The sequence below is a fragment of the Larus michahellis genome, chromosome 3, assembly GCF_964199755.1.
Source record: "Larus michahellis chromosome 3, bLarMic1.1, whole genome shotgun sequence".
In the NCBI taxonomy this organism is placed as follows: domain Eukaryota; kingdom Metazoa; phylum Chordata; class Aves; order Charadriiformes; family Laridae; genus Larus; species Larus michahellis.
In genome coordinates, this window is record NC_133898.1 from 123,578,891 (window position 1) to 123,592,388 (window position 13,498).

At 37.4% G+C, this 13,498-nt stretch overlaps 1 protein-coding gene across 2 annotated transcripts in view; it reads right to left on the reverse strand.

Annotated features, from left to right (window-relative positions):
• Positions 1-13,498, reverse strand: part of ATAD2B (ATPase family AAA domain containing 2B) — a 79,458-nt gene that overhangs the window by 60,985 nt on the left and 4,975 nt on the right. For both annotated transcript variants that reach the window (XM_074581958.1, XM_074581959.1), the window contains exons 2-3: positions 2,587-2,741; positions 142-188 (exon numbers count right to left, since the gene is read on the reverse strand). In XM_074581958.1, coding sequence (XP_074438059.1) covers positions 142-188; positions 2,587-2,741 — 202 coding nt within the window. The remainder of the gene's footprint in view (positions 1-141; positions 189-2,586; positions 2,742-13,498) is intronic.

Genomic DNA, 13,498 nt, shown 5'->3' on the forward strand with positions numbered 1-13,498 from the left:
CTGAGCCAAAACAGTAATTTTTCTGTTCAAAATGGTCAGAGTAATCAGTAAAATTATTAAAAATATATGCAACCGAAAATCACTGACATAAAATTGCTAAGTGTAAAAGTAGATACAAAAGATCCGCTGTAATACACTTACATAAGCTACGTCCATTTGGTAGTGTAGCACCAGGCTGAGAAGTTAACCTAGGAAACAATGATATTAGACACAAATAATCTTAACGCTCCCTAGCCAAGCAAAAGTTACACAGTGAAAATAGAACTTTAAACACAGAACGTTACATGGTACACTCTGACTTCAAAACCTTTGTGACACGTCACCTCCGAAGGGTCTGCTTCATGCCCAACATTGGAACGAGGACAAAAGTGCCAAATACCAATTACAAGAATCCCCCCAATTATCTAAACATCTCTTATTAATCCCTCCAACGTTCCCTCATGCCGTCTCCTACTAGTAACTCTTCCCTTAAGTTTCAGAACAGGATCTTGATCCAGCTCTTCAAAGGCAATTATTCAAACGCTTTGGATAAACAAGTAGAAGGATAAAAAGCTGTTTTGTACTCATAGGAAAAGAATTTAACAAAATTACCAACTCAAGTGAATGGGATTAATTTATGCTGCGTGTACTTAACATCAGTAAAAAATATTTTCATTTTCTCTATCAATACGATATTTTTAATTTCTTTTTAGATTAACTTTGAGGAAAATTAACTCCTACTACTTCACAGTCTAAGACAAAAACATATCATTGCAGTTTTCTGCAATTCTATTGCGTAAGCAATTGTTCCTTAATACCTTTAAGAAACTGAAAATATTCTTATTTATTAGACATGATTTTACTAAAGGATAATTCAGAGTAGAGTACAAATGAATGAAAACTCTACAACCACTGGCAGACTGTTAGAAGTAATTTGTTAACATTGCTATGCAAAAACGTGAAATAAATCAGGCAAAAGGAAAAAAAATATTTTTTTTATCTCTCTTCCACCCTCAGAAACACCAAGTACTTTACAGACAAGTGAAGTGTGTATTCTGCACACCAGTACTGGATAGGAAGAAACTCCTTGTTCTCAAACTAGATAACTAAAATGTATTTGATGAGAAAGAGAAAAAGGAGGGGAAATCTTAACAATACCAAATGCAATCTCGGCTTGGACGTGGCCAAAAGTTCAACACAGAGTTCAATTCAGAGCCACAGAAGATGTGGGCTTTGCTCTAATTTTCCTAACAAACGTATAACGAATCCTTACAAAACAAAGATAACTAAAGGATTTTTGCAAGGATTGGATAGCATCATAGAAAACCACATTTACAAAAATCATGTCCACATCCAACTTTCCAATAACATTTTTCTGGTCAGATATTCTAAGTATTTTAGAAACGACAACTGAAGAAGCGAAATTTGATTATAATAATGGTTAAGCAAGAAAACTTTTGGGAAAAGTCTTAACAACTCAAGATCACTATTAGGCCCAGCAATGTGGATTTTGGCAGAAAACAGCAAAAAAACCTCAAGATGCAAAGACATGTCACAGTGGGTTCTACATGAGTAACAACATGAGTTTCAGTATCCTGGCCAAATTTCATTTGACACAGTGATCTAAATTCTCCCAGCCATATTCAATATTTTTTTTACCTCTTAGCATTTCTAATAGGTACAGTACAAGGCTACACTTGTAAACAAAAGAAACAGAAGGTGCATGAGTTTCAATACATTCCCGGATGGCTATGGTGCTTAATGTGCTATAGTTTATTCATTCTGTTTTAAAAGGGAAAACCAAACAAAAGAGAGATCTATTTTAAGATTTACATACTTTTTAAATATACTTCATCCTAGCAGACGACAGTCCAGTCATGAATTACAGTCATTCTTACATACAAAGCGTTGCAAGAATGATTTTGATTTGTACATAAATATGAAATAAGTATCTACAAAAGAATCAGTACTAACTGAAAGTTCATGTCCCTGGAACATACTGTCTACAATGTCTCATAATTACTGGTAACCATGCGAAGAACCTTTTGAACACAAGAACACTGTGTAAAATATTATTCATCAGAGTTATAAAATAAAACAAATTACTTCTCTTTCGAGTTATAAAAAAGTGGTAGGATTGAGGCTATATTTAATAAAAGACAGTAATTTACTTGAGTCCTTATAACCAATCAGGGAAGAGAGGCTGAAAACAACAATGGGAAGAAACTCGACCGTTATCCATTCCTTCAAGATGATAATACTGATTTCCTAATTAAAATGTCATGTCTCCTTATAGCTTGAGTACCTAAAAATACCAATTAAGTCACTAAATTTGGATGTATCAAGAATCTAGAATTCAGACTGCATCTCGAATAAAATTACTTTCCAGTTTTGCACAAATTTGCATAGAAAGGAAACACAGAGATGAGAGGACTGATGTAACCCACGTTCCTGGAGTCTTAAACTAAAAGAAAATCGTATGAAAATAACACACTTCAAAAATACACTCTTAAGCATGAGCTGCAGCTCACTGCAGAAATAGCTTAAGCGAGTTAACAACACAGGAAAAACTGGTAAGACTTGATCTTTCTCTTGGCACCAAGTTACCTGGACTGTCCAGCTGAGATGCTCCATTCCTCTCGCTGCCCAGTACTGCGTGATTTTGATTTGTCTTTGCACACAGGATCAGCATGTTTTGAGGTACGTTTGGCGGGAGGAGATATGTGGCTATCACTCAAACTAGCATCACTACCTTCATCTTTCTGAAAAGAAAAAAAGCAGCAGACCATACTTAATTGGCTCATTTGTATATATCCTTACTGAAAAAGAGGAAACTTAGCAAACGGGAAGTCTCTACCAAACTCGCCGTAAACCGCTTGTGCAAAATATTAGAAATTATTATTCTGAAAACACTACTGGAAACTACGAAAATATTTAATTTTAAATGTTAAACTTTTGTATAATATTTTACATTTATTTCTGAACAAGCATTCTAGTTCTCTAACCCACTGTATTTTGTATATCACACGTGATACTGCTACTCTCACCTATCTGCAAAAGAACTAACAGTGCAAATAAAGAGAGGAAAAAGGACCGAGGAAAACAAGGATGCTTGGAAACACAGCATGAATTTATTCTACTGACGTTATCTTTGTCTTTAAAATGCTTAAACAGCCACGTTATGCTCTTCCCTCTTGTAAGAGTTTTGCAATACGTTGTTCTCCTCTTTAGACTGCCAAACACACAGCTAGGAGTAACTGACTTCATACTTTTACAGCACTTTTTGTCTAATGTGTTCATTAACAGCATTACACACACCAACAACATTAATCTTAACACCTTTACGAAGCACCTAACACTACCGGAGGGAATTTTTCTGCTGCACTTATCGGAGGTAACATAGATAGGAACTCAAATATAGCAGCAAGGGATTACTTCAGAGCTGTACGTAAGACGTGGACAGACAACAGACTTTGGAGGATCTGCTGCTGTTAAGGTGAACTCCAAAAACAATTTAAAAAAATCAAGATCCTAGAAACCACAAATTTTAGCTCATGGAAACAGTCTTGATTATAAATATCCTCTCTTGCAACAACAGAGTAGCCAATTTAGAAATATTAAGGTCCAGAAATCATCAGTAAGAACTTAGACTAAGAACAAAAGATGATTTTACTTATATGCAAGAAGATGATCACGGAAGCCCCATTTGTTCATCAAGCTTATGAACAACAACAATCTGATTTGTAGGCCAGATAATTCAACATCACGATGTCTCATGTACTAAATAGAATTTAAAAAGTCTTTTTTTCTTAAGAGAGACAGACTATCCCAGCACAGTATTTAGAAAGTGGCAAAGCCTAAAGAAATCCAAATATACAGGTGCAGTTCGACAGCACAGCACAGCCCAGCACCACTGAACGGGGGACTGGTCCATGCACTCCCTTGCCTGGCCACCCAGCACCACTCCAACCTCCTTTGATCTTCTTCTGATGTTTCTCTGACCCACCCCTAAACCAAATCAGCTCGCTAAAGCTTCAAAAGTTCACTTTCCATCTGTTAGACTAGGTTCCTACCTGGTTAGTGAGCTGAATCATTTCACTGAGGGTTCAGCCAAGTACAAAAGAAAATGCAAGAAAAAAAAAACATGACGTGAAGACGGAACCACTGTCTGCAGGAACAGAAAGCTGTGAGTAAAACAGGCTGGCCCACGATATATATCTTTAACAACTATTAACTAATATTAAATACTTATAATACTACTAATAAAATAATAAATACATTATTCCCTATGATATAGTATTTATTGACTGAATACCACAGAATCGTTTAGGTTGGAAAAGACCTTTAAGATCATCAAGTCCAACCGTAAACCCAACACTGCCAAGTCCACCACTAGACCATGTCCCTCAGCACCACGTCTACCCATCTTTTAAATACCTCCAGGGGTGGTGACTCAACCACTTCCCTGGGTAAGCATACAGTATATTGCAGGTAAAGACAAGAATCTCACAAAAACATCTCCCTGCTCCACGAAATCAGTGTGTCACTAGAACTAAGAAGGACGAGAAAAGAAAAGGGAAAAAAAAAAAAACCAAACATGTAGAAGTATGTGGGAACTCTCAAATCCCACAGGTACGTCAGGCATGATTCTCTAAGATGCCCAGTACTTGGCAAAGACACGATTTTTATTTATGCTATAAATACTTGCAAATACTTTTGATAATACTAAAAAATACTAAAAAACTAGTATTAAATGCTATCCAGCCATGTTCACATCTCATTTTTAGCCTGTCACAGTAACTCCAGGGAAAGAAGCTGGTCTATATTAAGATTCAATCTTAGGACTTACTTAACCCCAGTAAAAAATAAAAAACAAACAAACAAAAAAACCAACAAACAAAGCCCAAACTTCTTTCTTCCTTGTTATTTCACTTTTCCAGGAAGTACATCAATGTAACTCAAAATAATACCTACACCAGAAAATCATAATTAAAACTTTAAATCAGATGAAGAAGAATTGGGATCTAAAACTAGGACTTAGTGAAAGTGGTAGCAGAGGTAACTGCCACCATTCCTAAATACAAACCACCTGCACCTTGCATTGCACTGTAAAATACATGTGCAGCCACCCAGCTGTTTTCCGTAACGCTCTTCAACTACAAAATACCAACTTTTCACAAAATTGTAATAGTGTACATATTCACTTGTGAATACTGTAAGCATCTGTGTATGTACTTTTTGCTTTAATAAGCCACAAGTTTATTTGTGGACTTCGAGAAAGGCATCATTGCTAAGTCAATTTTAGGAACTAGTTACTGAAACTACAAGAGCTGCTCTGTGCAGGATAGAAGCAGAGTTTCAAGGTAAGCCACAGAACCAGTTTTAAACCGGCTAGGCGAGACAGAGAAAATGAGGCTAAGAAAGAGAAACAAACATGTAACCAAGCTTTATGAGGGCTAACATTAAAGGTATTTTGCGAGCAGTGAAATTAGTAATGCACAGGTTCCCATATTCCATCTCTTACCCCTTCTCATGCAAAAATCGTAACTCTTCCCATGTCGTACATGACCGCTTTTCTCTGCATTTCCTCCAGTTCCCTGCCTCTGGTTCCCAGTCTCAAAATTCACTACTATTCCTCGTTTATCCTGTCTATTTATTGGCCGAAAGCAATACAGCAATGTAGTTACTTCTGAGCTATGTGCATGCCAAGTGGTCAGCTGGCAGGTAAAACGAAATATCAGCGATTAACCTGGAGACAAAATCTGCTACTTCAAGTGTCCCTCTGCTACTGAGTTACCAATATTCACAAAATTTATAAAAGCTGAGTGTCTTTGCGATCTGTAATACTATCAAATGAACAGAGCCTGGCCAATAGCTCCAAAAACTAGAAGGGCAGGCTAGCCGTCAATGGGATCACATCAGTGCCGTTGCCTAAGGAACTAGACTAGCAATGAAGGGGTTTACTTCTCAGAGGCAATGAATTTTGGTTATTCTTTAAGATATTATTTTCAGTTAAGCCTCATTTGTCTACACATCAACTCTACACATTAACTTAGCAAGTACACAGCAAGTCTAAATTTTAAGACAGTCGAGTCCAAACACTAACTTGTTAGGACACCTGCTGTAGAAGATGCATTAACATTCAAAATGTTTTACCATGAAGTAGTGATAAAGCTACCCCAGTGAGAAATCACTGGCATTTTAAATACACTAATAAGAACCCAAGTTCCATTTTCCAGTTAACAGACAATCTTAAAAATTCCAGCTCTAAGGAATCCAGTCACACCTAGACTGCCATCCAGAACTTTCACCTACCTACAGTGAAATATGGAGATGGAGCTTTCATTACACTCAAGAGATTAGCCAAACTGGGATATGCTAGAACAAGAAAAGAAATTAATTTGAATTTGAGAAGCCTTTACAGAGAGCAGTCTATCCACTGCTTCCTCCCATTTACAGCAAGAGGTCTAATAATTCCACTGCACTCAACTTGCTCCCTCAAGTAACCGGGTCTCAAAGCATTCATACCTTTAATGATTAAAAATAGTACTTCAGTTTCACCCCAGAAACTTATTACTTAACAGTACACATAATGAAAATGTTCTGGGACTAGAAAGAGAAATGTATGATACAAGCACCAAACTTAAAAATTAAGAAATTAATAATGCAATTGCAGAAGTAGGAACCATTGCACCGAACTCAAAGCTTCTAATGGAACACTGGCACTGAAGCAAACACACTCACATGCTGAGAGAACGCAGAGAATACGAGTTAATAAAATCTAAATCATGTCAGAAGCTGCCTGAAAGCATACCAAAGCCACAAAGAAAAAGCAAGCACAGAAGAATCAAAATACGAGTTTACGTACTGTCAGGAAGTACAAAGTAAACAAAATTTAGCACAACTGCTTTGATCTAACAGAAATGAGAGACCCACCAAAGTCCAGCTGTGATCCAGAACAACCAGAACCCAGCACAGCTTCTCATGGAAAGCACTCTCATAAATAACGAGTAAGGAAATAACTGGAGTTAACAGGATACCATCCTGGCAAAACATAAGTCTTCATTATCTTTGAATTCAAGAGTAAAATGGAATGTGACAGCGGAATGAATACTGCAAATTAGCTGGTGAGCTAAGAGTCAACAGCAAGAGTCTTGCAGAGGTAGTGAGGCAAACTCTAGTAACACACCTTCACTGAAAGCAGTTGAATGATGGTGGCAATAAATTTAAAAACAAAATCCAAAATTAATAAGTAAATAAAGGCATAAAACAAATATAGCTGCAAAGGAGAAAGATGGAAAAAATGTTTATTATAATACATACGTTCATGAAAAAGCTACAAAAACACTGACATACAATATTACCTGTAGTCTCTTCCATATCCATCCCTAAATTTCAAACCAGTAATTTGATACGAACAGAGCTTTATTTATAACATTTAGAGACAAGTCCTTAAGTTTTGAAAGAACACAAACTAGAAGAAATCAATGAATAAAATTTACTTTTTCCTTCTCAATCGACCCTCTTCGAAAAAAAAGTGACTACACCAATACAGTCTTTCAGCATGACTGAAGGACACGCGTACCAAGGGAGACCTCACCAACAAGGGCTTGCCTTCATGTATATCACAGGGACCAGCTAGCTAAAGCATGATAGCTGGTTCATTTTCAAGTTGAAATACGAAGACTACTTCTAGCATATTGAAGTGGAGAGGTAGGGGGTTGTTTTTTCTGTTTTCTTAAGTAAGTTGAATCTCCTGGCCAAGAAAATACCCAGAGAACTCCTCACTACACTGCTGGTCTGAACAGCCCAAGATAATGAACTGCCTTGGTAATGCAGGACGAGTACAAACCATGTCTATCACTGTCATCTCCAAGTATGTGAACGCAAGTTCATTGAGTTTTTGAGTACGGGATGCAATAACATCCAAACCACACACAACCACACCTTGCAATTTTCTGAAAAAGACTCCGTCTGGTTTGCCACAGGTTCAGCTGTATTAAAGCACAGGTATGCAGACGTGAACATCGGAGTTTTCCACCGTGGTCAAACTTGCTCTCCTTGCCATACATCTTGTGGGTCACACCCTTCTTCTGACTAACCCTCTGCCCCACCCAGAAAGTCAGCATTGCTCATACAACTCCTCAAGTCAGACGTGAGACTTTTCAACCTAGTGTTTTCAACCCCTCAGCATCTATGTTTTTCTCTTTCCTATGACCTCCTCCCATGACTAAGACACAACAACATTCAATCTTCAACTGCTCAATCTTATTCCTCCGCATTTTGTTAAAGGTACAAACTATTTTAATTTGGGGGTTTTTTGCCCCACTAAACAAGCATGAAACACACTGGAATTTACTTTTGTCTTAATGATAAAATAAACATTTTCAAGAAGTCTGTTTCAGCTACAGGTTTTCAAAAACCCCTACTTCTTACTTCAGCTAATTCTTAGCTTCTGATATTTAAAAATAACTTTTTCTCTCCATTTGACTCTTTGAAAAGACAACAATGACTTCAGACATCTCTCTTATTTTTACCAACTTCGGAGAAACTGGATCCGGGTCCTCCAGTTATTTCTAACATAATTTAAAATGTATCTTGTTGTGTAACAACACATCTTCTCAGATGTCCCAGAATATTAATAATCTGGATTAATATTTTTAAAGTAGGTATGAAAAAAATCTGATCTACCTCTTCCTCTACCAGTTCATGAAAAGTTCTTGTGGAAATGGGCTGTCCATTAAAAGAAATAAAATACATACTTGGAGATATTTAATGCACTTAATAAACATTTTTATCCCAATGGTATACAAAGATAAAAGCTGTCTTTCCAAAATAAAACTTGTATCCATGAAAAAAATGTGATTGTGTCCCCAGTGTACCAATTACTCAAGCTGATCACTCTTTTTTGCCCTCAGATTCAATTAATAAATAACTTGCTTTTTCTGCATTTAAACTATAACGTCATTTCAAACATACCAATAAATTACACCAAAACCACTATCTGTCTGTTCAGTGATTCTGGATAAGCCACTTGCTCCCCTGTGTATCAATTTCTGCAAAAGTAAAAAATACAGATTAAAACATTAACTTCTACACATTTATCGCATTAAAGATCCATTTTAAGATCTATTGATGAAAGTTAGGCAAGAGCTACGTATCCTTCCTAATGCATTTTTGAGCTAGGCATACTAAGCAATTAAAAAAAAATCAAAAGGCTTCACAACCTCTTTGAGATATTTTTAGCTTTGCTCCTATTTGGTTCCAAGTCCTAGTAACTAGATCAAACAAATTTTCTACCATGACTGCGATAATGTCATCTGACCAGAATCTAGTAAATCCCTTCAAATCCTATTTCAATTTTTTTTCAGTTCACCACTTTGCTTTATAGCATCTTCACCAAAAAAAAAAAAAAAAGAAAGAAAAAAAAGGACTACAGCTGTCCCTATGCTCAGTACAAATTTTCAGTAGCTGCAACACTCTCATCAGTGTGCTCAAAGTAGGGACCACACCTTATGCATCTGCGCTATGTCTTAATTTCAGGGTGACACATTGCAATACCCCACTCTCTCCCACACCACCACATCCTCACAAGCTCCTCTCCCCTCCCCACCCCAACCCACATTTTCCTGGCAAATGCCCTTAAGCCCCTCTTCTATGGGAGGGCTGACTACCTGCTTGGTGGGAAGAGGTAAGACCTGATACACTCGTCTGAAGGAAGAAGGCAACATGACTCAACTCCAGGTCACAGCAGACTCTATTCATGTTGGTACACCACATACTGCTGTATGCTAAACGTCTACTTTTGTGTCCTAAAAATCCAGGGTAAGTATACTGCCTGTGCCTTCAAATGACAAAAAGATGGGGAAAAAAATGTATTTGGATTAAAGCACATTAACTATCTTAACTAAGAACTTCAAGTTTTGTAAAGGACCTCATGTGTCAACCTTACTGATACCTTGAAAAGAGACAAAGTTGGCTTAAAAGAGCCCAGCTTCTGGTCGCAGTTCTCTAATTTCCACTTGTTTGCACATAGTCATTTATCAGACATTGGCTCTCCATGGGTGTTAAGGAAAAACAACAAGATTCATGCTTAAGTGCTTGATGATCTTGGAATAAACAACTATTAATGCCATACTTTATTGGTGATAATGATAGTAAAGAATGCCTCAACTGCAGGATGATTTAAATTCTTTTAACATTCAGCTTCTGTATTTTTGTTTTCAGTAAACAATACTTACATCAATAATAGCCATTAAGAATACAAAGAATACCATCATCTAGACTTTTTCAGAGAACAAATTATTCCCAACTCATTCATGTTAAAAAACATATTTTTTGCATGAGAAGATCTGCTTCATTTTTTCAATAGATTTCCATTTCATTTCCCGGAACTCTTCAATCCTAGAATTCAGGTTATTTAATAACTGTGAAAGCTTTTCAGAAAAGTTAAAAGTTTACAAGTTAAAAATAGAAACCGCTTACTACAACACTGTTTATGGTGTATTTTCACACTTGTAACCGTTCCCCCTGTCTGTAAAAAAAACACCTGTTCGTATCCAGGTTGAGTGCCTTTCAACGGCTGTTGATCTGACGTCCAAAACAACTCTTCCAATCTACGGGCTTCTTGTAGGTTCATGGAAGAAAGGGCAAGCGAGCTACACAGCACCCTCTGCCAAACCATAAGAGCGCCCAGAAACAGTGACCTGAGGTCTGTCCTCCACCCATCATCACTGCCCCACTCCAAGCATTTCCACCATCAGGGTTCCTCTCCCCTCCTTTGTGCCTTCACTAAAATTAGGGTGACATTGTGAATGTTCAGCCGATAATCAAATCAGAGGGATGAAGGGAAAGCAAGGGGAAGCAGGAGGGTGTGCGGAAGAGGGTTAGTTTCAGCTGGACCAGTAACCTGATCCTGATCCAGCTGATCAAATGGCCCGGCAAGCATGAATATTGGCAAGTCTATTCATTTTCACAACAGTAAACACCCTGCAGCACGTGTGAAATCACACACCTTCAGAAGAGCGAGTCTACTGAGAAGAGGTCTCTATCTGCTGTATGGGGGTCCACACCTCACTCAGAAGTTTTTCTAAAAGATCCACATATCGGAGGTTTTTAAAACCACTGATCTTCCTAATTTAACACTGAAGGAATACTAAAAGCAAGACATGTTTAGTCAGAACCGCATTAACCATTTCCATGAGTTTCTATATTCTATTAACGAAGATTTTTGAAGCAAAAACTGTATTTCTGTAAACATTCGAGAATTATTACAATTCAGAAGTGGAAAAAATTAAAACATTCAAACAACAACCTTTTTTCCTACCCTTAGTCCTCAAAAATCCATCTTGTTTCTGCTGAACAACCCCATCCCAAAGAAAGCCTGGAGGCCACAGCCTCCTTGTAATACTACTATAAATCTAAATAAAGAAGCAGAATGATCTGAATGAGGACGAAAAGTAGGAGAACAGAGAGACCCTTGGATCAGAGGGTTCCCCAAGGTTTAGACACGACCAGATACTTGACTGAGTAAACTAAGCGAGAAAGTGTCCGCAGCAAGCGAAGCTACAGGCAGGTGGCCTTCTGTGTGGAAAAAAACCCTGGGATTAAAAACTCTTCTGTATCTCTAGCTACAATGCACTTGAAGACAGTATTTCAAAAAGAAAAAAACAAATAAAAACTGTATAAAGTTGTAATATGAAATCTTAAGATTAATGTATTGAAATTTAAATCATAATAAAAACAACATTCAAGGTCTGAAAGATAAATCAGAGAAATAATAGAAGGTCGTTATTAAGTATTTGGAATGAGGGATTGCTGAAGCATGGCAACTAATTTCAATGCAAGTAATCTCTTCCACGTGTACAGAAAGAACAGCTTCTTCATTTCAGGGTATTTAAATAACTCGGCTCAACTACTTATCCATTAAAAAATGAAGCATCTGACTGGAGGAAAAGCAAAAAGCCCATTTCCCAAAACGCCCAAATGGAAGCATCTGCCCCTAGTGCAACTGGACACAAGCTTTCCACCAAAGCTTTACATTAGTTAGATCATTAACATGCACTACTAGAAGCATAAAGAAAATCACAAAATTCAGAACAGGCTACAAAAACTGCGAAACCTGGACAAGCTCATAAATTCTGTATTTCTGGTAGGAGTACTAAAGTTACCTCCTTTATACCTAGTTCAACTGGAGTTGAAGCTATTATAGCAAACATATACTCAGCAGTGCAAAATGAAAAAGCTTACAGAAGGTAAGATATTAATCTTACAACTGGTTGAAAAGTGGCCCATTTTAATACTACCCAAGCAAGAAGAAATTAAATTTATTCAGGAAAAGAGTCCAAGCAGGTATAAATGCAAAACAACATTTGAACCATTTAAAGCAAAATTAATGGTTAAAATAAATCATGGAAATACCATCAAAGGTAATAAAGACAATATTTCAAGAGTAAACTCAGAGACGGAAAACCTGTTTAGAAAAAGCAGCAAAGCATTAAGAGTACCAAAAAAAAAAAAAGAAAACGATAGGATGAAAAAGGCTGAAAAAATATTGTCAGCTCCCTTTGGAATAAGTGAGTTCATGAGTGATATTACCCACACACAAAGACATTAGAGCCAGAACATCTAATAAACGACCAACATCCTTTAAAATGGCCACGGCTACAAAATAATAGCACTGAAAGCTTCAGCTCACTGATGCCTACTTGCTGGATGCTTTGGTTTGAGAGGGGTTTTATAAAGTTGTGCATAGAAATCGCTTAAAGCATCGTTAGATTGGAATGAAAACTTTTCCACAGTACAGCAAATACTCAACAATTTAGGGCAGGATGAGCAAAACTACACCACATCAATTGCAACTGCAGGGGGATGGAGGTGATCAGAATGTAATTACCTGCACTAATTATCTTGCATAACCCCAAGCTGTATGCCACTCTTGCAAAATTGTCATGGGATCTCTCACGGCAATGGGTTAAGCCTCCTGCTTAAAGTTTTAACTGGGAGACAGTAGTTGGAGAAGCAGCTTTTAGTAATATTACTTTGGGACAAGCCCAACATTCAGAGGAAGCAATGCAGCACACCAACCATCAACACCATTTCCTGAATATTCTTTGGAGGTCTTATTCACTCACTGGATCAGTCCTTAAATTGCTTCCTTTCAAGGCCCTGTGACAGTGTGACAGCACAGACAGGTGCCAACACGACTGCCTCCCAAAAAACACCACGTACGCTTTGGGGGTGTCCTGACTTCTGAGAGTGGCCCAGAGTGATTTGGGCAGATACACAGAACTCGAACTCTAGACACCCCTTGGAAACATGGAAGGATTACAAATGCTGACTGTATGGTATTTTGACACAAACTTGGACTTAGATTGCGTCCAACAATTGCTCAATTTCCCACTGTTCACAGATGTATTAATACCATGCTACCAAGGAACAGACTGCTCGATTCGTTTTAGATCACTGATTTTCTCCTGCTAAGTCCCAAAAGAGGAGCAGACCACTAAACCAGAAAGAA